At 44.9% G+C, this 27,185-nt stretch overlaps 2 protein-coding genes across 14 annotated transcripts in view; one reads left to right on the plus strand and one right to left on the minus strand.

The window, feature by feature from the left end:
- Window positions 1-27,185, minus strand: part of Syt20 (synaptotagmin 20) — a 238,264-nt gene that overhangs the window by 174,982 nt on the left and 36,097 nt on the right. The gene's annotated exons all lie outside the window — the stretch shown is intronic.
- Window positions 19,309-24,466, plus strand: LOC148937444 (uncharacterized). Its single transcript, XM_089072865.1, has 2 exons — window positions 19,309-23,891; window positions 23,982-24,466. The coding sequence occupies exon 1, from the start codon at window positions 20,991-20,993 to the stop codon at window positions 21,771-21,773; it is 783 nt and encodes a 260-aa protein (XP_088928991.1). The 5' UTR covers window positions 19,309-20,990; the 3' UTR covers window positions 21,774-23,891; window positions 23,982-24,466.

A 27,185-nucleotide genomic window follows, 5' to 3' on the forward strand; every position in this document is an offset into this window, starting at 1 on the left:
TGCTGTTGGAAAGCTCTCGCTAGATTCACTTGTACCATTTTATATGCCTCTTGGAAGTGGCGGTTTGTCGTCTCTGGATGTGCGGCGGCGGTCATCCGGTCGGGTCCCGTAGCGTTCGGGGTAGCGAGTTCTCGGCTGTGGTTTAAATAGGCCGGCGTATATCCTGTGGCGTCATGTACGGCGGTGTTGTAAGCGTAATTAATAATAACTCGCTTATATGCTCGTCTCATCGGTGATGATTCCTGTCGATATACTGAGCAATCATCGTTTTTACCGTGCAGTTAGTGCGTTCCATCGGATTGCACTGTGGTGTATATGCCGGCGTGAATTTTTGCCGGATGCTTAGACTTGCCAATATCCGCTACAGCTTTTCAGAGCGTAATTGCGTCCCGTTATCTGTTAGCACTTCTTCTGGGCAGCCGTGACGATAGATGATAGCTTCTGCGAGGTTCGTTGTGACGGCTGCGACGGTGATTTTGCGTAACGGTCGCAGTTCCATCTACCTTCGTAAAGCGGTCCTACATATTGAATAGTCACGTGTGGTCATTGCTAGATCGGGGTAGCGGCCCTACCAGATCTATCGTAACCTGCCAGGGTCGCTTTATGTCAGTGGCGTGGAGTAACTCGGGCGGTCGTTGTTGTTCGATTTTGTGTGCGATACAATTTTTACACGTGCGTAGCGTGCAATTTCCCGAAACATTCTCGGCCAGTAGTACAATTCCGCAATTCGTGCTATTATTTTCGCGATACTCAGATGACTGGCGGTCGGCCCGTCGTGATACTGTCGCATAATCTCGGTGCGTTGGTCGAACGGTACGCAAATCTTCCATTGTTCGGTGGCGGGTGTTTCGCGGAAATTCACTGTGTAGGATATGTCGGTGCAGTTTATTGTCGCGTATAGCATAATCGAATGCGGTGTGTGGCGCGGACTTTACTTGGTTCTATATCCGGCGGAACCAGCGGCAAGTTGGTTGTGCGACGGCGGCGAGCTCGGGCTGGCGCGAGAGAGCATCGGCGACCTTATTTAAAACCCCCCTTCGATTGATTTCAAAGTCGTATTGTTGTAATTCTAGTGACAATCGCCCTAATCCAGTGGGTGATTCTAATTTCGGAGAGCCTGATGGTCGGTTATGACGGTAAAATGATACCCTTCGAGGTACCCACGCATTTGTCGGATCCCTCATACGACAACCAAGCATTTCAGCTCGGTCGCGCTGTAATTATGCTCGGCTCCGTTTAACGCGCGACTTGCGTAGACGATAACGTGCTCGTTCTCGGGGAGGTTCTGCGTAAGTACGGCGCCGAAGCCGTGCGTGCTGGGATCAGTAGTAGTTGTAGTGAAAATTGCCGGTTAAAGTCTGGGCACGCCAGTATCGGTGCGGACGTTAGATGCGTTTTCAGCACTGCGAATGCTGCGCCTGTTCCGGTATTCCATTCCCAGCCTGCGTTTTTCCGCGTCAGGATGGTCAACGGGGCGCAAAGTCTTTTATAAACTGGCGGTACCACGACGCCATTCCCAAGAATTGCCGGACGTATTTAATTCTTATTGGCGTCGGCCAATTCCGGATCGTACTCGTTTTTTCGGGATCGGTACGGAGCCCGTTGCGGTCGACGATGTAGCCAAGATATTTAATTTGATCCGTGCAGAACTGGCATTTCTCGGGATTGATTCGTAGTCGTGCATTGCATAGTCGGTGAAATACATCGGACAGCACTTTGATGTGATCGTCGAATGTTCGCGTGGCGACGACAATGTCGTCTAGGTAGACGAATGCATGCAGTTCTAGCTCGGATCCGATAATTGAGTCCAGTTGTTGGAACATTGCGGGCACAGAGTATAACCCAAATGGCATTACGCGAAATTGCATAAGGTCCTGACCCGGTATGGTAAACACGGTGATTTCCCGGCTTTCGGTCGTGAGTGGCACTTGCCATTAGCCGTTCTTCAGATCGAGAATGGAGAAATATTGGGCCCCCGCGAAGTTTATCGATCGTTGCGGGCATTTGGGGTAACAAATATGCGTCGCGGGCGATTATGTCGTTTACTCGGCAGAAATTGATGCAAAATCGCGGCTTCCTGTTCTTTTTTCCGGACGATAACGACAGGAGAACTCCAGGCGCTGTGCGATGGCTCGATGATTTTATTTACGATCATTTCATTCACCTCCTTATTAATTACCTCTTGCATAGCCGGAGTCGATATCTTTGTTTAATCGGGACAGTATTGGGTAATACTTGGATTTTATGTTCTGTTCGGTCGGTCGGACCCTCGATCGTATCGAATGCCGCGAGTTCTTCTTGTAAAAATTTGCGCAAACGTTCGTTCGGTGTGACCGCGGTTGTTACGGCGATTTCAGCGGCGGCTTTACGCTGCAATGGTCGGATAACGATGTCGGATGTCGATGATGGCCTATAGGCCAACTCCAATCAGCATGTCACTGTGGAGTGATGGTAAGATATAAAAATGGTGCCATCGTGATTCGTTCCGATTTTCACGGGGATTAGTATCATTCCTTGAGTCTTTACGGATTACCTATCCGCCATCCGCACCTGAGTTTGGCAGTTGCTCGGCATGAATTTTAGTCTGCGGGCAATCGTTGCGGCGTTGATGAACGATATTTCAGAACCAATGATTAAAGCTCGTATTGGTATTGTGTTGATGTGAACGGTTAGGTGCGGTCGTGATAAATAACAAGCGGAGGATCGGAATGCGGCCGCGACTTCCCCGGCCCGGGCGGTGTTTCCCGACGGCAGATGGCAATCTCGTGTGTAGACTCCGTCCCTGCCGCACTGTGAGCAGAAATGGCGCGGGGTACGACGGCACTCAAAACGGATGTGCCCGCGCTGCAACGTCAGCAACAGGCTTTTGGATCGTACTCGGTAGCCGCTATGGACGGTACGATCTTTTCGATTTCCACGTGGGTCTTTTGTCGCTGCTTTTGGATCTCTTCATATTCTATGGCGCGTTGCTGCAGTCGCGGAGAGTGCGGATATCGTTGCGACGGATATACAATTTATAATCTAGGTGAAGGTTTTCATATAGTTGGTCGACTTGTGCGGAACTAGAGTATCTCCCGACGTGTCTCATGAGTGTCTGCACGTCGGTCGTGTATCTTGCATAGATCTCTCCCGTCTTTTGTATGCGCGCGATTATTTCGCATAATTGCACGCGATACCGGTTGGGCAGGTATTGTGTCCGGAAATCCTCCATAAAGTCCTCCCAGGACGTCCACAACTATCGATGATTTCGATACCAAAGTAACGTGTTTCCACGGAGCATTTCAGGTAGCCCTAGCAGTAGGTGATGTCCGGTATACCCATACGCGGCCCTTCGTTCTTCTACGTGCTCGAGAAATGCCCATGGGTCACGTCCATTGAAATGGCAACCCTATTTTCTAATTTGGTTTATGATCTTCTCCATGGTCTAAATCTCTGAATCGGCATGCTCTACTTTGCGAATTTCTATCGTCTCGGTATGTTCGCGTTTCGCGAGGCTAGCTCCGGCGATGGCGTGCTGTTCGACGTACTCGCAAAACGCAGACGCAACTCTTCGAGAGTCCCTTCGGTCGGCAGGTCCCGTGCCCTCAATTCCTTCTGGACTTCGGCTTTCGAGAGATCTTGAATCCTCGGCATAGCTAATCAGCTGCGTAATCGTCGTATCACAAAAAAAAAGAGAAAAAAAACTGTATTCGTCTTGACTTAACGGACCGGTCCCTGTTCGGACGCCATAAAACGGACTTTCGTCGATTCGTATTTCAAGAGGATTTGTTAGGTACGTTCGTCGGATTGTCCAAATTCGGGGTGAAAGGCAGCAAGAATAACTTGTTCTTGTTTATTAATTGATTTATTGGCCAAAGGCTGATGAATTGTGACAAATGATCGTGATGATGACGATCGCAACGGATTTGACAACTTCTCGGCGCAATGACTATTTACAGAAATTAACGCGGGTGTGTACAGCGGCGCTCGCAGGCGGCACAGGTATTTACAACGTATGCGGGTCGCGGATATTTTACAGCGGGCGCGGATCGCGGATATTTTACGGCGGACACGGATCGCGGGTAAATACTCGGAAGTGAGGATGGCGGCGGCGGTTCACAGCGGCGGGTGCCGGCGTGTTTGGTCACAGGGCGCAAAGGTCAGAAACACTTAGTGTGGCGATTTTGCCGTACGTTGCGTATATTGGTCGGAAATCAGAGGAGATGCTTAGCCAGCGCCAGTAACTCCTGGCTGGGGCAGCGAACACGCTACCTCGAGCGTTCCCGGCAAGCGGATTCGATAGATCGGTTAGGAAACGGAAAATCGGCTCTGGCCAGTAACTTCTAGCTGGGGCGGCGTACTTGCAACTGCTGCTTGGCGAATTCTCTGTGCGGGATTGGAGTCGGTTTCGCTGAAGCGAGCCTAGTGGATGATTCCGAGAAAATCTGTGTCTTTTATGGGTTTTTATACCCCGCAGATCGATAATTAGATCTGCGATTAATTTCATAATATTTCGGATCGATTCGCGGATATTATTTTGCTGAACTAATTTACAACAAAATAATTAATAAACAATTTTGTTTGTTCCTTCGCTTATATTTTAAGTATCGCGTTCGGGTATCTTCGCCGCGTTGCGCTAAGTAGCATAGATTCCCCGTACGGTCCGTAGGCCGTGATTATTATTGAAATAATTCAAGAGTTTATCGGCGCTTTCGCGCGTTTAAGCCGATGGGTAGTCGGTCGGCAGGATGAAGGGTCGGACGGAACGATGCGGCGGAGTGCATCGTTATACATAGATATGCTGTCTTATGACATGTTTTTACATGTTTCCGTACATCTTATTATCAAATTGATAAACCGTACGAAACGCTACACAACTATTCCATATTTAAGCATTTTTGTTGTGCAATCATTGACTGTTTGCGGTAAAATGAATTCATCAAGAGCGCCACCGTAGATGTGTGATTAGAATTTGAGTTCAAAGAGAATGTACCAGCGAATATTACCGCCTATTGTCTCATCATACATGACCGCGTGATTGAATTTAATTTACTGTTCAACGTAATGTGCAAGATGAGATAAATTGCATCGCTGGTATATAAGAGAGAGAGAGAGAGAGAGAGAGAGAGAGAGAGAGAGAGAGAGAGAGAGAGAGAGACAATAAAATCTACGATATTGAAATCGATCGCAGTCTCGAAAAATTGCTTGTCATGGTCATAGACCAACGTTCGTAGACCTGCAAGATTTGTTCATTGGAGGACAGTTTGTCGTAAAGGAGTTTGCTACTCTTAAAGAACGGACCGTTCTCTCTTACTACATTTTTACAAGCCCTATACCGTGGTATTTCTTCGCAAGTGCCGACAAGTTTCGCGCACGCTGGATGATGCGTCATCACTACAGACTGCGATAGAATGACGGAACGGTTCCGTACAGCGAAGCTAACAGTTTGATTACGAAAGCTGTGCATACGAAAGAAGACAACGACGACGACGACGATGCTATCATATACGTCAAAGGGCATGAAAAACGAAAATGGTTGTGAAACTTGCTTCTGAACGATGAACCAGAGCGCGTGTATATCAAGACTCTGGATGCAGATTATGAAGACGTAGATTCTTTGAACAATCTAGATGCTAATAATATTATATGATGTGGATACCATTATACTAATTGCGCGTTACAAAATGTATTCAAATTGTTTAATTGATGGTCAGATAACCTTAAATAAACATATATAATATATATAAAATATGTTTTCTTTTATTCCTTTCCCCCATCATTACGTTGATGATTAGTTAATATTCTAACGAGCCTATATATTTTTTTCAATGGAACATTCGATCGATTCATTGATGACAAAGAAAATTGCATTACAATTTAAGCGTAAAACTTTTTTTCACATTTTTCATTTTTTTAAATGGCGCTTTACATATTTTTTTTATAGATGATTAGGTCTTTTTTTTCTTTTCTTGAAATAAAAGTCTAACAATTAATTGGTAATGGACGCGACCCTTTGTTATCTTTCTGTTTATGATCACTATAACAACAAACTCGTTTCCCGATATGCTATCTGAGTATGCAAACAAGAGGGACCCCATCCCTGAAGAGGGGGGTGAGGAGGAGGGGATCATAGGATCCTCGGGGGGTTCGCATCCAGGAAAGGGGGGATCCCCCTGGCGATCGCCGGAGTAATTTTTTTCTCCTCGGTCGATCAAGATGGTTTCCCCCTGGCGGTCGTGGGCCTGACCGTCGCGGATGATTTTTTCCCCTTTTTAGGGGATGGTTCTTTTCGGCGTCGCCCGCGGAATCCGGCGGGAGGATGTCGCGCGTCCTGTTTTTTAGGATACCGCGGTTAGATGCGCGTCCTGTGTCTAGGCGTCTTCTACGGGACCTAGCGCATCCTGTTTTTCGTGGCGACAGGAAGGCGCGCGTCCTGTTTTTTAGGATGCCGCGTGTTCTGTTTTTTAGGATGTCATTAGACGGCGTCTTTTACGGGGTTGGAAAGGATGCCATCTTTTCGGGAGGATGTCGCGATTTGGCGCATTTTCGACGCTGCCTCGGAGTATATATCTAGTCGCGAGAGACATTTTTTTTCATTGTTAAGAACGTGATATATGGAAGAATTCGCACTTAATGGCAGTTCGTCTTCGAGTGAGAATGACGATCCGCCTCTATGCGCGTTCGATCATATTGTAACGCATCACGATTTCGACAGTAATATCGGGTGACGATCGTTGCGAGTCGGTTATCGGTGTGACAATAGTTTAGAGTGTCACGAGACTATCGCGCCTAGTAACGACAAGGAGTGGATTGCGGTGAGAGAGGACGTTCGCTGGAACGTGGCCACGTATCACCTGCGACGAGAGATCGGTGCAGAAAGCCCGAAAGAAACTGTGGATCCAAACATTGCTCGCTTTGAGCAACAGAGCGGTGCGAGAGAATAGCAAGAGAGAGAGAAATTCGAAACGTCAAATTCGTTGTTCCTACGGTCGGAGTAACACCGTGGGAGTCGTGATATGGAGAAGAGACACGATCTTCTCGAACGCGCGATGGGAATTGAAGGGATGTCGCGTTTAGGAACGGGAGTGCGTCGAGTGTCTCGAGGTTTTGAGAGACAGGTGCGAGAATAGAGTCGACTCTACGGTTACCGGAACGATAAATTCTCTGATCTCTCGAATAGCGCAGTTGGAGGATGCGAGACTCGCTTTGAGTCGACGTTTCGATTACTCGGGTGCAAGGTACGACGGTTCGAAGAGATTCGAATAGATGGATATCGAGACGGTCTTAGCAAATCGCGTACAAACGGGTGCGATGGTAAACGAGTATGTCGAACCCCGACGGTTTCTTAAGGACGCGAGAGACACGGTGCTCGAGCGAGTGCGCGTCGATCTCGATATGCACACGTGTTTGAAAGTCAACACCGCGTTTCATGGGAAATTCGTCGCGAATAAGAGTGCTGTTAAGAGCATTCGCACGAGGAATCGTCAGCTATTCGATATGTCCGATCTACGAGAATGGTACGACAGAGATGAATGTTATGGATGTTATTTTGACGTCGCTGGAGGAATTTCAGGACAGCTGTTGGGCGTTATATTCGGATATTAAATTTGATGATCAATGTGAACAAGTGTAATCTTATGCACGCTGAACGTTGGATGTCACTTCCTCTGCAGATAAGGAATAAGAAAGCCGTGATCAACGTACATTCAAACGACAACGCGTGCTTCGCGTGGGCGGTGATGGCCGCTCTGTATCCCGTCGATCTACACCTGGAGAGACCTTCGTCATATCCATCTTTCGATGGTGTTGAATTTCGACGGTATCGACTTTCCTATGACGCTACGAAAAATCGCTAGATTCGAGCATCTTAACGATTTGTCTATAAATGTGTAACGTCACCCGACTCACCCCCATTGTTTAGACAATACGAAATCGCCCCGACCGATCAACCGTCGGGGTATCGCCCCGACACGGCGATCCTTCCGCAATCCCATCGTAAAGTCACGTCGAAAACCAGACGTAGCCAAACTAAAATCGCACGGCTTCACGTGCACAGCGCATAGCTAAACAATAGACGCGCTGGTTGGCGCGTCACTGCCACTGGCCCCGCTACCGACCGCGCCACCGAGCATCTTCGCGGAATCATCGAGCACGTTCGGCGAATTGTCGCGAATATTCCGGCGAGATCATCCCTCGAAATCGCCCCGACTCGAGTTCGGCCGACCAATACCCGACTACTCCCGAAACCAGGAACCGTGACGAACAGGGGAAACATTTTAAATGTATTTGTCATTCGAGGAAAAAGAGAGAGGAATGATATCATGGTCGTTCTCTTGTTGTTTACGGGGAACAAGAAGTCTACGCACGTGAATTTGCTCTATCGAACGAGCGATAACGTCAGTCACTTCGTATGGATGAAGCACCTGTCTCAACTGTTGGCATCCCAAATAAACAGGCATAAGGAGAAAAAGTACATATGCGATTGGTAAGTGTAAGAGAAACTATGCTCGTAAATTTTATATTAATTTGTTGTGCGGGTCGTTTCGAAGGATCGGTCCAGGAGTCGGCGGAGAAGACACATTCACTACTTCTTCTTTATTTGAATAAATTTTATTAAAACTTAATACAGTTTGTCTTTACTAGTTCGGACCGCGACAGACGTGACGGCACACGGATCTCGACGAGTCCTTTCCTCATCTCGGTCTCCCGTTTTTATCCTGTTCCGGGCGGCCGGTCCTTGCCGTATCATCAACATGCTCGTCAGCGTTCGCGGTATATTTCTGGGTCGCGCGGCGATTTTCCGCGTAAGGGCCGCGCAACCCGGTTAACAGTTGCTTCATGTCGAACGATTACACCATATTTGCGCGATTAGCACGGTAGCGTTGGTAATCGCCACCGCTTAGTAAAATAATAATTCATCGGATAAAATATCGCTTGCCGCAATCCGCTTTGTCAGCGGTGGGCGCGATTGCATTCTCGGCGCTCGCGACAAATTATAAATCGTTTTTTTTCAGATGTCTGCATTATTTTTACTCGAACGAGAAATTGGTCGCGCATAGCGTCGAGTGCGGAAGAACGAACAACTGCGCCGTTTTATTATTCTTCCGAACAAGGACGACAAGTGGCTCTCTTTCCGCAATCATGATAGAAAGGAGAGATTATTCGTCATGTATGCCGATCTGGAGTGCATTTTAGAAAAAGGAGATCGACGGGAAATCTCGACAATAGAATTCGTCTATCAACATCACAAGGCGTGGGATATTATTTGCGTAGCACGTACAACGGAATCATATCCGCGTATAAATCTCGTCGCGGCGACGACTGCGTCTCGTGGTTCGTTGAAGAGCTGCGCGCTCTCGCGTGTCGCGTGAGGAAGGTTCTCTGCGCGAGCGTATCGATGTCGGAGCTCACGCCAGACGAGCATAGCGCTTTTCAAAGGGCGATAACTTGTCACGTGTGCAGAAGGATTTTTGGGCCGTACGACGTTCGCGTGCGCGATCATTGTCATCTTATCGGACGTTACAGAGAACCCGCGCATGCGAGTTGCAATTTGAATTATCAGAATGCGTTTGTTATTCCCGTATTCTTTCATAATCTATCCGGTTACGACGCGCATTTTATTATCAGGGATGTAGCGAAGATAAAGTCAACTTGTTACCGCTGACTAAGGAAAATTACATCGCGTTTTTGAAAACCGTCAACGATTCGGTATACGGAAAATGGAAAAATTGCATTAAGCTGCGTTTCGTTTAAGTTTCTCAATACCAGTCTAGAGAAATTAGCTTCGTATCTAGATCGGAAAAAATTGAAGATCGCGTGATTCGAATTCTCCGATCTCGTCGCGGAGGATTTCGAGTTGCTCACGCACAAGGGCGTATTTCCATACGAGTACGTCGATAGCGTTGATAAACTATTAGAGATCGAGTTACCGCTGATCGAAACCTTTCACAGTTCTTTAACTGGCGAAACTGTGAGCGCTAGCGAAATTACGAGCACGCGCGAAGGGTATGAAAGCGTTTTCGCGTGAGGACTCTCGGCGAGTACAGCGATCTCTACTTGAAAACGAATGTGTTTCTCTTGGCGGATGTTTTTGAAAATTTTCAGGATACTTGTATGGAGAGTTATGGTTTGGATCCAGTGCATTATTTCACGTTACCGGGATACACGTGGAATGCTATGTTGAAATACACGAACATTCGATTCGATCTGCTTACTGATATCGATATGGTATTGTTCGTAGAGCGCGGTATACGCGGCGGTTTGAGTCAATGCTCGAATAGATACGCGCGAGCTAACAACCAATACGAATCGCCGTACGATTCATCTCGACCGTCGTATCTCATGTACTACGACATGAACAATCTCTATGGCTGGATCATGTGCGAATCCTTACCGTACGTGGAATTTCGGTGAGTCGAGGACATCGAGAGTCTCGATGTTATGTCCGTGCCACCTGATTCCGATATCGGTTATATTCTAGAGGTCGATCTCGAGTATCCGTGATATCTTCACGACGGCCACGCGGATCTTCCGTTCTGTCCGACGCGCGAGAAACCATCGGGAAAGCGAAACGAAAAGCTACTCGTCACGTTCTATGACAAATCGCGTTACATGACGCACTATCGCAATCTTCAGCAATGCGTGCGACACGGTTTACGCGTTACAATTCGCACAATCTCTTTGGCTGCGCGCGTACATCGAGCTCAATACGGAACGGAGAATTCGCGCGAGCAACGAGTTCGAGAGGAATCTGTATAAGCTGAACAACGCAGTTTTCGGCAAGACTATAGAGAACGTGCGCGATCACGTAGACGTGAGGCTCGTGACGCGTTGGGACAGAAAATACGGCGCGGAGGCGTTGATCGCGAAACCGAACTTCCACAACAGGAGCGTCTTCGATGAAAATCTCATGGCCGTCGAGTTGCGCAAACTCGAAGTTAAGTTTAATCGAGTTACGTCAGTATGTGCATTCTAGAGATATCCAAGACGCGTTTGACTTTCATTACGATTATATGATCCCGCTTTATTGCTGTAAATGCAAAATCATGTACACGGACACCGATATTTGATATATTTTTTGGAATGCCAGAATGTTTACGAAAATATGAAGCGGAATATCGCGAGATTCGACATCAGCGATTACCGACACCAGTGACGACAACGCGTACGATATACCGCGCGCGAATAAGAAGGTTCTCGGTTTGATGAAGGACGAGAATATTGGAGTGATCATGACGGAGTTCATAGGGCTGAGGGCGAAGATGTATGCTCTAGAGTTCTAGGAAAGAGTGATATGAAGAAAATAAAGGGCGTCAAGAGGAATATCATCGCGAAAACGATAACGTTTAAGGATTTTTGCGCGTTGCTTGAATGAATCGTCGCAGCAATCGAGACGTCAGGCGTACGTACGATATTGCACGAGATTTACACCGTGTTCGAACTAAAGCTAGCCTTGAGTTCTTACGATGACAAGCGATACGTAATATCCGATTCCACCGAGACATTATCATGGAGTCATTATACGATAATGTAGTATAAATACTTTTACTAATGTAGAATAAGTAATCGTTTCACGTAAGATATCTTTGTATTCTTTATTCATTACAATACAGCCGTTTTATGTATCCAAGAGTTATGTGTATTGTCCATTCCTAACCATTTGATTGAAAACCCTATCATCCTTTCTACGTAGCACCTTCTTTACGAGATAGATATCGAGATTGGAAACTCGCAGTAACTTGTGTTCGTAGAATCTTCCGGCCATTGGCTCTCCGCGATAGTCTTTCAGCAGATACGTCACGGGATTCGTGCGTTGCATTTTGGCGATTTGAAAAATCTCGGTCGTCCAGTTAGACGTATATCCCTTCTCGAAAGTTGTTTTGAATTTGCTGACGCGTACCGGATCGTTCACCTTGAACCTCGCGGGGGCTCTTGAACCTTGCGATCTTCAAGTGACTGTGTACCGTGACGGTGGAAAGAAGTCTCTTAGCAACGGCGGAAGTTACGTCCACTGGCATTCCGATCATTTGATGCACGCGATTGTTATACTCCGAGATTAAACGCGGTAGAGCGTCGAGCCATCTCTACGATCCATTGAGAGTGAAGAGTATTGAGTGTAATTTATGTGCATATATATTATATCTAAGGATACACCCCTGAATTAAGAAAATCTAATATTTATTTACTACGTCCCTGGTCTACGTGTGCATCAGCGCCCTCTTTTTCAAAAGTCTTACAAGTTGTTCTCGTTTTTCGTTCCTTGCGTGTGCACGACAAGTCTGTTCATTCACGATATCAGAAATAAAGAATAGTTATCAGTGATTCTAACTTTATTTTCTTAATTAACGCATTAGGTTATGGGCCCAGGTCATGCAGATGTGTGCGGAATAATCTGGAACAGTAAAAGTGATAGAATTCGTTTCTATTCCGGTTTGTGTAACCACAAATTTTTGTGCGTACGTGATCGTGAGACTTTGAACAATGGCGAACAAAATCGACATGGCTTCGGTTAAGTTTGATAAAAACACGGATTATCAACACGGTTTCAAATAGTCTGTGCTCTCAAAGCAAAAGGTGTATATGAAATCACCTCAGAAACAGGGACACAACCTCCAGGAGAATCAAATGCAAAGCTTGGTAGAAAAACGATGCGATCGCTATGTTCACGCTAACGGCGGTCATGGACATGTCGCAAATCACTCTTATCGAGAGTTGTACATCCTTGAAATTCTCAACAAATTGGATTCCATTTACTAACAAAAGTCGGAATTCAATAAGATGATTCTTGTTCGATTTCATCAACTGAAATTAAATCCAGGCGAATCAGTGGCTCAACACATGGCGAAAGTTGAGAATTTGGCGCGTCAGGTGAAGGAGATCGGAGAGACGCTAAGCGACGCTATTGCTACGAAAATTCTAGGAACGTTACCAACCAAGTATCGAAGTTTTAGACAGGCATGGAGCTGTCTATGGATCCAGACAGACAGACGTTGCCAAATCTCACAGAGAGATTTTTAGACGAGGAAGCTAACCTAACCTCAACGGAAGAGCAAGAAATGGCTTCTCTCACATCTTCGAATCAGAAGTCTCACAAAATACCACCAAAACGCAAGAGCAATCTGGCAAGATCAAATTCGACATTCGTAAAGTGACCTGCTACAACTATTGGAAGAGGGGTCACTTCTCACGCAACTGTCGAACTCCTAAGAAGAATAATGATCAAAAGCTTAGAGAAGATAATCAGTCTGCTTTTAGTGTTCAACTAAGTGATGCTATGTGCGCGATTCCACAATGATAGGTGGTTCATGGACAGCGGTGTATCCGCTCACATGATTCATCGCAGAGAATTTTTCTCTACGTATCAAGAAGTGAATGAGAACAGTGACGTCTCTCTCGCCAATCATCAGGGATTAGCAATCAAAGGCTTCGGCACGGTTAAAATAAATAAGTTCCTCAATGGCGAATGGTTTGAATCTTCAATCACAAATGTTTTGTACGTTCCGTTATAGAAAAGAAATTTGTTTTCAGAAGGTGTCCTCACGTCAAAAGGTCTGAAGGTCATTAAAGAAAAATCCACAGCTGAAATCTACGAGACAAGGAAACTAGTTGTGAGTGCAGTTCGTACGTCAAATAACTTTTACACAATGCAGTTTCGTACGATTGTGTCTCCCGAGGTAAACGCAATTTCTCGCGCCGATTTAAAACTATGGCATGAACGACTCGGTCATGTGAATTTTAAATATCTGTGTGATATGGCAGAGAACAGTCTTGTTGAAGGTATCCAATTAACTGATCGGACAATCTTTTTCTGTGAAAACTGCCAATATGACAAACAGCATAAATTGTCATTTTCAAAACATGAACGAAGAAAGACTGTACCTGGTGAATTAATTCATATTGATCTGATCCCATGATAGCTGAGTCGGTTGATAGTGCGAAATACTTTATGCTATTCAAAGACGACGCATCATCATTGCTAACTGTGAACTTCTCAAGCATAAATCCGCCTTGATTCTTTCAAAGAATATGTAAACAAATGTAAAAATAAATTCGGTTTTTCAGTGAAGATTTTACGCTCGGACAATGGGATGGAATTCTGTAACAACGAGTTTCGCACGAATTTCTCTCAAATTTAGGGATCGAGCATGAAAGGACTGCTCCTTATACCCCAGAACAAAATGCTCAATTGGAATGAGAGAACAAAACGATGGTTGAATCAGCTCGATCTATGCTCTACACGAAAAATTTGCCTATATATCTGTTTGAAACGGTTTATACCGCAGTTTATCTGTTAAACCGAACGCCTTCGAATCAAATTCCAAATACTACACCATTTGAGATCTGGCATGGAAAGAAGCTTTCACTGAACCATGTGAAAGTCTTTGAAAGTAAAGCTTATGTGCTTACACCTAAGTAAAAGGACACTAAACTTGAACCCAAAAGTACAAAGCTCATTCTTGTCGGGTATGACGCGAACTCGACCAATTACAGATTGTTTGACAAGAGAAAGAAGATTATCATCTCTCGAAATGTGGTTTTTAACGAAGCGTCTCTAGTGGAACAACTTAAGAAAAATGCAGTTATCATTCCACTTGAAAACGAGAATGTTATTCCGGAATAGACTCAGGATCAACAACTCGAAGAAAATCAGCAAGCAGCAGCTATCAACGAAGAAGAGTTGCTGAAAGAAGATTACGATTCAGAGGAAACTCGTAAACAAGTATTACACCCTTGTGAATCCCTATGTGCTCCTAGTCACTATCAAGCTAATCTTGTTGAAGCCGACATTCTACAAACCTTCAAGGACGCTATGACTAGTCCTGTAGCTGAAAAATGGAGGATCGCTATACAAGACGAATTGGAGGCACTGAAAAAGAATAACACGTGGGAGTTGATTCCTCTACCATCCAACAAGAAGAGTATCGGATCAAGATGAATTTTCAGAGTAAAGAAAGCTTCACTTGGAGAGATTCAACGGTATAAAGCAAGAGTTGCAAAAGGTTTCTCTCAAGTTGAAGGAATCGACTTTACAGAGACTTTCGCTCCAACAACGAGATTCGACACTATTCGTATTCTTCTGACAGTAGCCGTCAAACGAAAAATGAAATACAGTTTGACATAAAAACCGCATTTCTTCATGGTAAGCTGATGAAAGAGGTCTACATGGATGTTCCAGACGGAGTTACAAATGTGACAGGATTGCTTTGCAAACTAAAGAAGTCCCTTTAGGGACTAAAACAGGCACCTCGACGTTGGAATGAAAGGTTTCATAAATTCCTAAAGGAATTTGACTTTCAGCAATGCCATGCTGACGGATGTGGCAACTTTATGTTGGCAACTTCAATGGAAGTGATGTGATAATGGTCTTCTACGTTGATGATGGTCTTTTCTTAAGACAAGATAAAACTATCTTGATGAAAATTGTCGACGAACTGGAATGTGTCTTTAAAGTGACAGCCAGTGAACCTAGTCTCTATCTCGGCAAGGAAATTAACAGAGAAGAAGAGGATAGAGGATCCCATCATCATTTCAGGAACCAACTACATTGATCGATTGCTGAAGACTTTTCATCTGGAAGAAATCCCGTCAGCACACCAGCAGATCCACACATGTCCTTGACAATTGATGTCAAAGATGAAAAATTAATGGATAAGATGCCATATCGTAAAGCAGCTTGGATTGCTGATGTTTGCTGCTCTTACTACTAGAGCAGATATTTTGTTCTCTGTGAATTTGCTCAACAGATTTTAGAATGGCTACGGTTCTATACATTGGAACGCAGTGAAGCGTGTGTTTAAATACTTGAAGAAAACACGCACTCTCGGATTAAAATACGAGAAAAACAATGACAACGACGACGTCCTAGTTTGGCTACTCTGATGCTGACTATGCAGGAGATCAGGACACCAGAAAATCTACGGGCTATGTGTTTAAAATGTGTAGAGGTCCAGTTACCTGGAACTATCAATGATAGAAATCAGTTTCTCTTTCTACAACAGAGGCTGAATACGTGGCAGCATCAAGTGCATCGAAGGAAGTGATGTGGCTAAGGCAATTGTCAAAAATTGGGGAAAAACAAAAAAGTGCGACTATATTGTTTATAGACAACCAAAATGCTATAAAATTGATCAGAAATCCTGTGTTTTACAAGCGCACATAGATATCACTAAACACATAGATATCGCGTATCATTTTGTGCGATAAAAATTTGAGAGTGGTGTACTTGATGTGAAGTTTGTTTCACCTTCGGAACAAGGTAATATTTTCTCCAAAGCGTTACCAAAACTTGTATATCAAAAGATTCGTTCTTCGCTTGGAGATTTTTAACTAATTTGGTAACATCAATTTCTCTTTGTTTTTCTATTTGTTAATCATAAGCTTTGTTCTTTTTTGATTACACAAACTTAAATAATTTTGCCTTTTTGAAATAATTCGATTTATGTTTATTCTAACTGATTACAATATGCATGAAATGAGTGGGAGTATTGAGTGTTATTTACGTGCATATATATTATATCTAAGGGTACACCTCTAAATTAAGGGAACCTAATATTACTATGACCTTACGCATCAGCGCCCTCTTTTTCAAGAGTCTTACGTTTTCAAAAGTTTTAAGTTGTTCTCGTTTTTCGCTCCTTGCTGTGTGCACGACAAGTTCATTCAGATATCAGAAATAAAGAATAGTTTATCAGTGATTCTAACTTTATTTTCTTAATTAACTCATTAAAGAGTCTCTCTCCACATGTCGTTCTTGAGCGTGCGATTAAATCGCTCTACCACCGCCGCCTTCATCACCGAGTACGTCGAGTAGTGACGTATATCGTACCTATCCGTAATCGCTTTTACGAAGGCGTTGTAGTATTCCTTGCCCTTGTCAGTTTATAGATTTCGCGGATGTCGAGCGTCGTCATGAAATATCTTGGACAACGCTGCGACTACCTCGCTTCCGCTCTTGCTTTTCAGCGGCACTTCCCACGCGTACTTACTCAACACGTCAAAAATCGTCATCACGTAGTTGTAACCTTTGTTTTGTCGCGTACGGAAGCATCTCAACATCGGTCTGCCACAGGTCGTTGTAACCGCGCACCATGACGCGACGACGGGAAGTTTCTTCGCGCGGGTGCGTGAAGCTCCTCGACGAGTCTCCTCTTCTCGACGCTCATTGTTGATTTACGAGGTGCGATTCGCACTAGTTTTATTCGTGCTTGTCGTTTCGTGCGTTCACTCTTGTTCCTCGTTCCAAACGTTAATCGTGTTTCATGGTATTCGAAAGATCCGTTTTTAGCACGATTAATAATTCATCTATTTTTTTCTCTAGTTATCATTTTATCCACGTTCAACAAGCATCTTGTCCAGTGTCTTTCTCGTTATCGCTTTGTTTGTCAGTTTTTTCTCGCGATTCTCGTCAGATCTATCATGCTACTCGCGAGATTCTCCACGTCTGTCGAGATTTACTCGCGGCTCGATGACGCGTCGAACTCGTTTCGCAGGGATTCCTCTAAATTTCACAGTAATTCCTCTAGGTTCCGCGTTCGTTTCTCCAGAGCGTCGCCGAACATCTCGACGTCCCTTTGGATCTCGCTCAAGTCTCTAGCTCGCAGTTCGTCCCATTTCTCGAGCGCTTGTTCCATCGCGTCTCTCGTTTCTCCTATTCGTTTGTCGTGATCGACGAGTGAGGCCTCCCTCTTCTTTTCGAAGTGTCGCAGAACGTCTACTTCGGTTCTTACATCGTAATACTGTAAGAAAATATTCCGAATCCACTTGTTCATATCTTCCAGCTGTTTTCATAACTCGTTCGTTAGAGCTTTCGATTCCTCGCTCCTTACGCGAAGCGCGTCGTCAACGTAACCCTTGGTCGTCGCGTCGGCGCGTTTAGCTGCCATATCTTGCGTCTGCTGACGTCGTAGTCGTCCGGATTCAGGCAGAGCGCGTTGCGACGCACGACCAAACGCTCGTAGAGACTCGATCGTCGGACGATCGTCGACGTCGTGCTGCCTCTCCAGAGAATTTGTTCACGAACATCAAGCCTTCGCGGGTGGCGAATCTACCACGCGCGATAATCTGCTCGTAATCTCAGCGATCTGCGTATCGTACTTTAGAAATCTGGCTACGCGCGCCATAGATTCCTCCAATTCGCCGATCGACTTGGCCGTACTCTCGTTCGTCTCCGACAACAACACTCAGGTGCTCGCCGAGAGTTCGTTCGCGTAGCGTAGCTTCTCGTCTCGGAGATCCTCGTCTCGAAACGCGCTATCCACGTAAGTCTTCCTCGCAGCATCATTATCAATTCTCGATGCGGCTAAATGCCGTATGGTTCTGTCTCTCGCATCGTAGTAATCGTCGCTCAGACAGAGCGCGTTGTTACACACGTAACGTAGGGACTCGATCGACGATCGCGAGCGTACCCTGTCGCTTCCGCCGAACGACTCCAACAGTCTTCCGAACTTGTTCACCAACATAACGGGAATACCGGCCGCCGCGAGCGTGCGCCGCCTTTTATTCGATCGCGTCGATCTCGCAAAGCTCCTCGATTATCGACAGAATCTCGTTGTCGTGAGCGTCGTTGCCCGCTCGTCGAGAGGCGTCGAGCAATTGAAGACAGTCGACTAGCTCGTTGGGATCGTCCCAGTGAACGTATTCGATTCTTTTGTCTTTCACCCGCATAGTGGATGGAATAGAGTCGATCCTTCTTTTTCTCACCTTACCAGTACCAGCGCCAATTTGTCTCTATCGAACAATGCGCGATGATGTACTTCAAATCATTGTTCCCTAGAACGGGCATAAGCGCGTTGTGATGGGCGTCACACCGATGGACGTTCGTAGTCAACAGTATATACTCTTGTACGTTTACTTGTCGTTCTCCGTGTACACAATGTCATCGGGAAGTCTCTTAAAGATCAACTCGTATAAGCCCGGAGTATCCGAATATCGTGCGTCGCCCATGATCACGCTGTCGTCGGCGGCCACGTCGAATCGCTTGTCGCCAAGCATTGAGCTACCCTCGTCGAAGCTACACCCCGTAAACGTGGTCGATCTCACTCTGTCTGTCCCGCTTAAAAGCGCGCCCATATATTTGTGACATAACGCGTGTCCCATTGCGCGTTCGAGATCGATTCCTCCGATTCGCTTCTAGTCGCAGGATTAGCCATCGCGATCGAGAACGATCTCGTCGAGAGGCGTCTCTTTGTCGGTCTCGACGGCGGCTCGTCGTCGGTCTTGTGTTTCCTCTTAGCGTCGACGAATGCGATCGGGTCGATTCCCTCGACTCGTCTCGCGTGATATTTTCGGTGATTCGTTTCAACGGTTGAACGATCGATTTGAGTCGCTTCTCCAGCGCGATCTCCTCCTCTATCTCACTGGTCTTTAACGCTCTGTGCTTTTTACGTATAGAATCTTGAGTCTTCGCGATCTCTCGCGCCGTCGAGCAACGTCATATTCGCTGCGTCGACATTCATCCTCGTCGTACAATTGATCGTTCTACACCACGGCGAAATCATTAAATTCTCATCTGTATCTACCGTTCCTTAACGCGCTGTCCTTATCGATGACTACGAAACCATACTTGCGTTTCCAACACGCGCGACATGAAGCACAAAAATCCTCGTACGATATGTTCACTGTACTCGTTGTAAACATGCTTTAGGTTAGTGCTATCCTGCTTAAACAGAATCCAGAGATTCGCGTTGTCGCGTATCAGGTGTTTCGGAATTTTAACGTACATCTGACAGAGATAGAAACAATCGATGTTCGAGTGTTGACTCATGGCGAAATATTCCCTGATCGCGTTCTGCTTGTCACAAGCCACATCGTCGAACACGAATATCGAATCGGGAAGCGCTTCGCTCGATGGCATGACGTCGCTATTATTTGAGAACGCGCGATAGCCGATCTCGTCCATCGATTCGAGCAACTCGGCTAGGTATCGATACTTCGGTTGTTATAGAGATTTCAAGTAGACGTACACGTTCTCGAAATGCATGCCGTGCTTTCGAGCATGCTTATCAACATGTTCGTTTTACCGCAATTGGAAGGGCCGCAAATGATGCAACATATCGTATTCGGTAGTAGAAGGCTGTGTCTGCCCGCCCTCCCGACTGCGTCGTCCGAGATTCGTCGAGCTTTACGATCAAGATTGGACACTTCCTATAGCCGGCGACCGTCGAATGAATCGCATTTACGCTCGTTTCGAGGAGACGCGATCGATAATCGTTCTACTTATATTCGATAGCGATTCGATTGTGCACAGTGATCGATATGTTTCCCCTATTGATGAACAAACACGATATTCTCAATCTATCCGCCGAACAGTTGCGACTTATTCCGAAGATCGTTCTCGTGCGCGATTTCGACAGATGGAGCTACTCTGGAACAGATTACCCGATCATCTGAGAGCGGATCTTGAGATGCAACGTTGTCTGAAGCGTATGTCTGAAGCATTACAATCGTCCGTGGCAGCGATCGCACATAGACGGTCCAGCACCTCTCATTAAGAACTATAGCGAATGCTCAACGACGCAGGATTACTCGATACGACGATAAACGCGCTTCCCTTCGAACTACATATTCCCGGGTATCAATTTTGCGGATCCGGCACCCGTCTCACGAAGTGATTGGCGTGCGGCGATCAAGGCGTCAACCGTTGGACGCGGCATACCGCGAGCGACGTCGCCTGCTCGCGAAACAAAGAACTCGCCGATCGCTACGCTGCCGATCGAGTTCTCGCCGAGAAGGCACGCGAACATATAACGGCCGGAGATTCCACCTTCGGCGAGAAAGCCACGATCGCCGTATGGGTGGCTATGAAAGGAAAAACAAAGCTGGGCAAGGGTTTGAGAAAGAAGAAGAGGAAGACGATGAGGAGGATACTTCCGACGGCGAAACGCGAAGGTTTGTCGCCCATCTTTCTGATAGGCGCGCTCGGTTTTTTGATCAGTGGCACAGCAGGCGTTGCGAAAGCGGCCGGTAAGGCTGCTTGGCGTTAACTGGAGGAGTTGCAACGTCACAATCGGGTGATGGAGGATCACAGATTGCATTTAGCGCCTTACAAACGTGGCAGCGGTGTGACGAGAAGAATGAAAAAAAAATTGTGGAAGGAAGCGTTAAGATCGCTTGAATTACTCTCTGGCATCACGACGAACGAGCAGCTGAGCCGCTCGGCGTGTCTGCGAATACCCTTCTTCAGAAGAGTGTATATGCGTAACGCGTTACCGTTAAAGGTGCGACGCAACGAGAGTAGCATCGTGAATCTCGACAACTCGACGGGTACTCACTGGATCGCCTACGTGAAGAAAGGCAACGACGCGGTTTACTTCGATGATTTCGATTGCCGAGGGAACTCGAGAGATATCAGACGTATGATCAGAGCACCTGCGGTAAGTTGTGCCTGCGATTTTTCTCGGGGATCGGTCGCGATGTCGTTGAGCCTTTCGTTCACCGGAAAGAGTAGCGTTCTCACGGCGTGCTATTTTCCCGCCTTAGATCTGAGTGACGACGATTACGAGTTGGATCTCACGAATTTCGAGACGTACAACACTATACCGAACGTCGATTCCACGAATAATAAGTTCTACTACGACGATGACGACAAAACGATCGTGATTCCCGAGGCTTCGTACGAGTTGAGCGCGATAGACAGATATCTGAACGCCACTATCTCTAAGAGGCAAAGTATCGACGCAAGCAAGAGGACGAGCGACGATGACGAGAGCAACGACGTCGTCTACGACGAGAGCGATGAGAGCGACAGGGGCACGCGGCCTCTGATCATTCGCGTTAACGAGAACACGCGAACATGAGAAACGAGATCAGGTGCGAGTATCGAGTCAACTTCGTGAAACCGAACAACATCGATTCGCTCCTGGGATTCTCGTCGTCGCGCGTGTTACGATCGAACAAATGACACACGTCCGACGAACTCGTGAATATCATGAACGTGAACATCATTCGGGTGGAGTGCAATATCACCGCGGGTGCGTACAACAACGACGAACCGATTCACACGAGTTTTCTCCGAACGTTCCTCCGGGATATAAATTGTCGAACGCTCTGACGTCGATCATTTACTTTCCAATCATCGCGAGATATCACCGATATCACGCTTCATGGATCAGGACGGACGACCGATCGACTTTCGCGGAGAAGAGATAACAATGCGACTTCACGTGCGAAGGTAGTAGAGAGATGCGCGAGAGCGAAAGATGCTCGTTCTGAACGAGTCGTATGCGAGAGGAGACGCAAACGCTACGTCCGCGATCCTACCGCGGAACGACGCGACGAGGAAGGTGCGCGAGGGAAAGGCGAAGGAGTTGAACGCGAATGTGTTCTTAAGATCTTTAGGTTTCGTCATGAAGAATCGACATGGCGAGCGACATTTTAAGTATCGAAGGTGCCCCGATCTTTGACGATCGTATCGTGAGACTAGAGACCACACTTACAGTCCGTATGCTAACACCACATTCGGATACAGCGACGAGATACGAATACTTATACAGCAGCAGAATCTGTACACGTTGTCGTGCGAAAGTTTTCTGTACATCGAGGGAAAGTTTGCGACGAGAGAGAGAGAGAGAGAGAGCGCGAAGGAAGGTACGACGAAGGAAGGTATGGCGAAGGAAGGTACGTTGAAGGAAGGTATGAAAGCGAAACTAGTCAACAACTGCATCGCGTTTATATTCGAGATTCGATACGAGCTCAATGGCGTGGAGATCGATAAGAGCAGAAACGTCGGGATAACGACCTTGATGAAAAAACTACGTATCGTTGAGCTACGAGAGAGATAGAGCTTTACAGAACTCCGGAGATCTCGCCTATAGCGTTGGACGATTTCAACTTTTGCATGCCTCTTAATGTACTCCTCGATTTCTGCGAGGATTACAAGCACATAGTGATAAACGCGCGACACGAATTCATTCTGATACGCGCTTGCAACGATAACAATTGCGTCGTGGCGCATCCGGATCCAGAGACCAAAGATCACGCTGAGGTTACAGTGGCGAATGCCGCACGTGATACTGAACGACGTCAACAAATTGTCGCTTCTGCAAACGTTGGAGAGCGAATGATATCTGAGCATGGGCTTTCGTTCGTGGGATCTGTACGAATTTCCCTTATTGTAAAGTACGATCAAGCATTCGTGGACGGTAAAAGCGGCGACGCAATTGGAGAAACCGCGATACGTGATTTTCGCGCTACAGATCAGGAGGAAAAACGTATCATCGGAAGACGTTTCTAAATTCGACGATTGCAAGCTGACTAATGTAAAACTCTATTTGAATTCCGAATTCTATCTCTACGACGATATGAACTTAGATTTCGAGCGTAAGTTCGCTGTGCTGTACGATATGTATGTATTTAAAATTTCGAAAAGCGTATTACGGATATGAGACCTGCAAACCGTTCATGACTATCACCAGATTTCTGCAATACTCTTCTGTGATATGCTGAACTGTTATTAACGGAGAAGTCAAAGTATTCACGGTAGAGTACCCGTTGAACAGGGTAAATATCTAATTATTTAACGCATTGGCTACGGAATAAATTTTGGTGTGTTTTGAAATCGTTTTAATAAATTACTTAATAAAATCGACGTCGCAGAGCTAATGCGTTAAATGATTCAATGTAAAAAAATTTTTTTAATAGTTTAATATTGTTTTCAATGGCAACCATAGGCAGATAGGCGTACGGCGCCTGCGCAAGATGTGGTTATTAAGACATCATTTTGTCGTTTAAGAATAACAAATTACAAGTGAGTATATATTATTTTTAGATAAATATTATTTATTTTGTATATTTTTGATATTTGTATATTTACGATATTTTATATCTTTTTACAGTAATCCGTCAAGCACGATTTCCCAACTCCTCTACCCTTGCTTGGCTGCATGAGCTACCAATTTTTGGAGGAAAATAATTTTGTAAGTCTATCATACATAGTATTATATATTAGATGTAATAGTAGTACGCGAATTTTTTTATATTGTATTCTTATATTGTATTCTTTTCAGCTCGTGTTGAGTCGTTTCTTATGGGGCGATGATACAAAGATAGAGGGATATAGTCACATAAAACATATGAAGTGGATCCAACTAAAGAGGAAATGGATTCGACACTTGTGCGACATAGAAGACGCGATAGAAGACGAAGATGGGAATAATATATACGACATGAATCTATCAGATGGAGATTTGTTTAATTTGAGATATGGAGCCACTCAAGTTGGGAGTAAATTATATTATACATTTATATATTACATATTTTTTATATTACACATTTATATATTACATATTTTTACATTACACATTTATATTTACATCTTTGTTACTTATACTTTATTTTATACTTTATATATTATACTGTATGTTTATATTACTTTATATATTATACATTGTATGTACATTTTATTATTCGTTTATATTATACATGTTTTATATTATACATTTTAAAGATTTTTTTTCCTCATTCTTTCGAACCGACGATAGATCGTCGAATACGAGAAACGTACGCGATAGCGAGATCGCTCTCATCGAGCGATTCTGAAAAAAGATAAGATCTCTCGTCGCGCGATTAAAAAACCAACGAATGACGATCTCGATAGAATAGAAGCGATAGAATAGAAAAAATAATCAACGATAGACGAATTTCCTATCGCCGTTGCGGCCTGATTTCCGGTAACCGCTCATAGCGAGCGCGAAAAGACGCATCGCGAAATCATCTGAAAGAAGAAATTCCTTTTTTCCTCGTGAAGCGTCACTTTTTTTTATCTTTTTCCTCTTTTTACATTCTTAATAAAATATTCTCTCATTATTAATACTCCTAAAACGATTTTTTTCTCGCGCGACTCCTACCTCTCGTCTCTCATACATTCCCGATAACGTTGCCCTCGGTATCGCAAGTTGAAAACTTCCGGCAAATCGCTGACCCGCCTCTCGTTTCTACGATATATAAACGAACGAGGAAGGGAAAGAGAACTCCGCCCCTCGCGGTTAGTTATCGCTGTAACAACGATGCGTATTAATGGCGATTCACATTTTTTTTTATTTTAATATATCTCGTACATATATTCATTTTTTTTATTACTCAATATATACTTATACGAATTCATCATATACTTATACGTATTTTTCATATACTTATGCATATACTTATACATATATATTTATATATTCATATTCGTATACATAGTCTTATACGTATATATTTATATATTCAAATTCGTATACATATTCTTATACATATTGTTACGACCAAGCGGTGTTCCGCTCGACGCTACTCTCATACATTTCCAACCTGAAGATCGTTCCTTGCCGACGCGGTCGTCAAGCGATTGTCAAGCATTGTTTTTGGCGAGAGTCGTCGGCGCGGCGCGCGAGTTTGAGCTGCGTTGCGGCGAATTATTATTAAACTGTGAAAAGCTTTTGTTATTGCTCTCGTGCTTAGTGCTTAATAAAGTGTGTTTCTTTTCTAACCGTCTCTTCCTTTCCTTGCGTGAGAGTAACGCGAGTGAACCCGCCGCGAGTGCGACATTTTTGGGGGCTCGTCCGGGATATGAAAAACATAGCGGAGCGTCAAGCGGAATTAAAAGGAAAGGAAACAGTGACGGAGGAGACAGGAAGGAGTGTCGGGGAGACGGGTTGTCTCGGCTAGAAAGAGAGCTTGTGTGCGAATGGAGGAACCGGAAATGATTCCGAGCTTGGAGATGGTTCTTCGAATTACCATTGAGGAGTTTCGCCTTCTTAGAGAAGAGCGAGCGGAGCAGCGACGTGGAGCGGAAGAGCAGGGAGGATCAGTGCGGTAGTCCGAGGAGCATGAACCACCCATACCAGACCAGTCAAATCCAATTTTAAGTCTCGATCTCGGTTTAAAATTAAAGCCCGATGACGGGAGCGTTCCTTTGCGAGAATTTTTATTTCAATTCGAATTGATTGTTCAGGCAAATAGATGGGAAAATTCGGAGAAAGTAATTGTATTGGCTTCCTGTTTGAGAAGGAAGGCGCGTTCAGTTTTAGAGGAGGGAATGGAAAATTCGCAATATAGCGAATTAGTCTCTAAAACTAGAGTTACATTTTGGGGAAAAATTTTCGGTGCAAAATTATTATATGCAGTTTATAAATCGGAAGCAGAAATTTGGGGAGGAATTGGCTGCACTTGGCTCGGACTTTGTCTCGTTTAGCCTATCCGGAATGCTCTCCTGGTATACAGGATAAAATTGCGTGCTCGCAATTTATTGTCGCGTTGACAGACGGTTTTATTAAGCAGACTCTTCAAATGAAAAGGCATACATCTTTGAGGGTTGCTGTGGAAAGAGCCAGCGGTAAAAATTATTAAGGAAAATAGTTTTCCCAAATTTCAGGAGAGAGATCGAAAGGGGAAAATTAGTTTTGAGGTCGGACACGAACGGAACTTTTTTGAACAAAGGAGAAATTTTCGCACGTGATTATAAGCAAAATCGCGGGAAATTTAATAATTTTAACAGTAAACAAAAGGAAACTTTCGATCCTAAAAGAGGAGCCAACGAATGCTGGCAATGTGGAGCTAAAAGATACTTCCGAACGGAGTGCCCTTCATTAGTTAATTCAGGTAAGGGAAACTCGGGCTCGCCGAGCTTTGCAGCGGTGTAACGCAGGGCTCGGCGCGGAAATGTAATATCGCTAGGGAAAGGAATCTTTCTTTCGGGAATTTAAGTAGAAAAGCAGGACATTTTTGTTTTCAAGGGAGATTAGACGATCAAAATTGTGTTTTCAAAATTGACACGGGCTCAGATGTTTCGATTCTGAATAAAAGATTGGTTAGGTCGGGAAGGCAACAGTTTTGGTTAGGGAATAGAAAATTGAGATATTTAACTGGGCAAGAAGTTCCCATTAATTTTAAAACAAATGTAAAAGTCGAGTTAGGAAAGTTTTCCTTAGAATTTCCGACGTATGTAGCGGAAATTGAGGATGAATGCATCTTGAGAGCAGATTTTCTTGTTAAAGTCGGGCAGAATAGGATCTTTAATTCTCTCTTTAGTAATGATAAAAGAGGGAAAAGAGGGAAACCTATTTTGTTCTCATATTAGTCTCCCAGAAAGGAAAATTCTTGAATTTTTATTAAATTTCTTCAATAGGAATTCGGAAGGGTTAAATGATTTGTAAAAGAAAAGTTTTTCTGAATTTCTCGAGGAGTTTCAGGATATCTTTTCGGAAAATATTATAGCGGAAAATTGCACTCAA

Source organism: Pogonomyrmex barbatus, unplaced genomic scaffold, assembly GCF_055798465.1.
Source record: "Pogonomyrmex barbatus isolate J1 unplaced genomic scaffold, ASM5579846v1 scaffold14, whole genome shotgun sequence".
NCBI classification, from domain to species: domain Eukaryota; kingdom Metazoa; phylum Arthropoda; class Insecta; order Hymenoptera; family Formicidae; genus Pogonomyrmex; species Pogonomyrmex barbatus.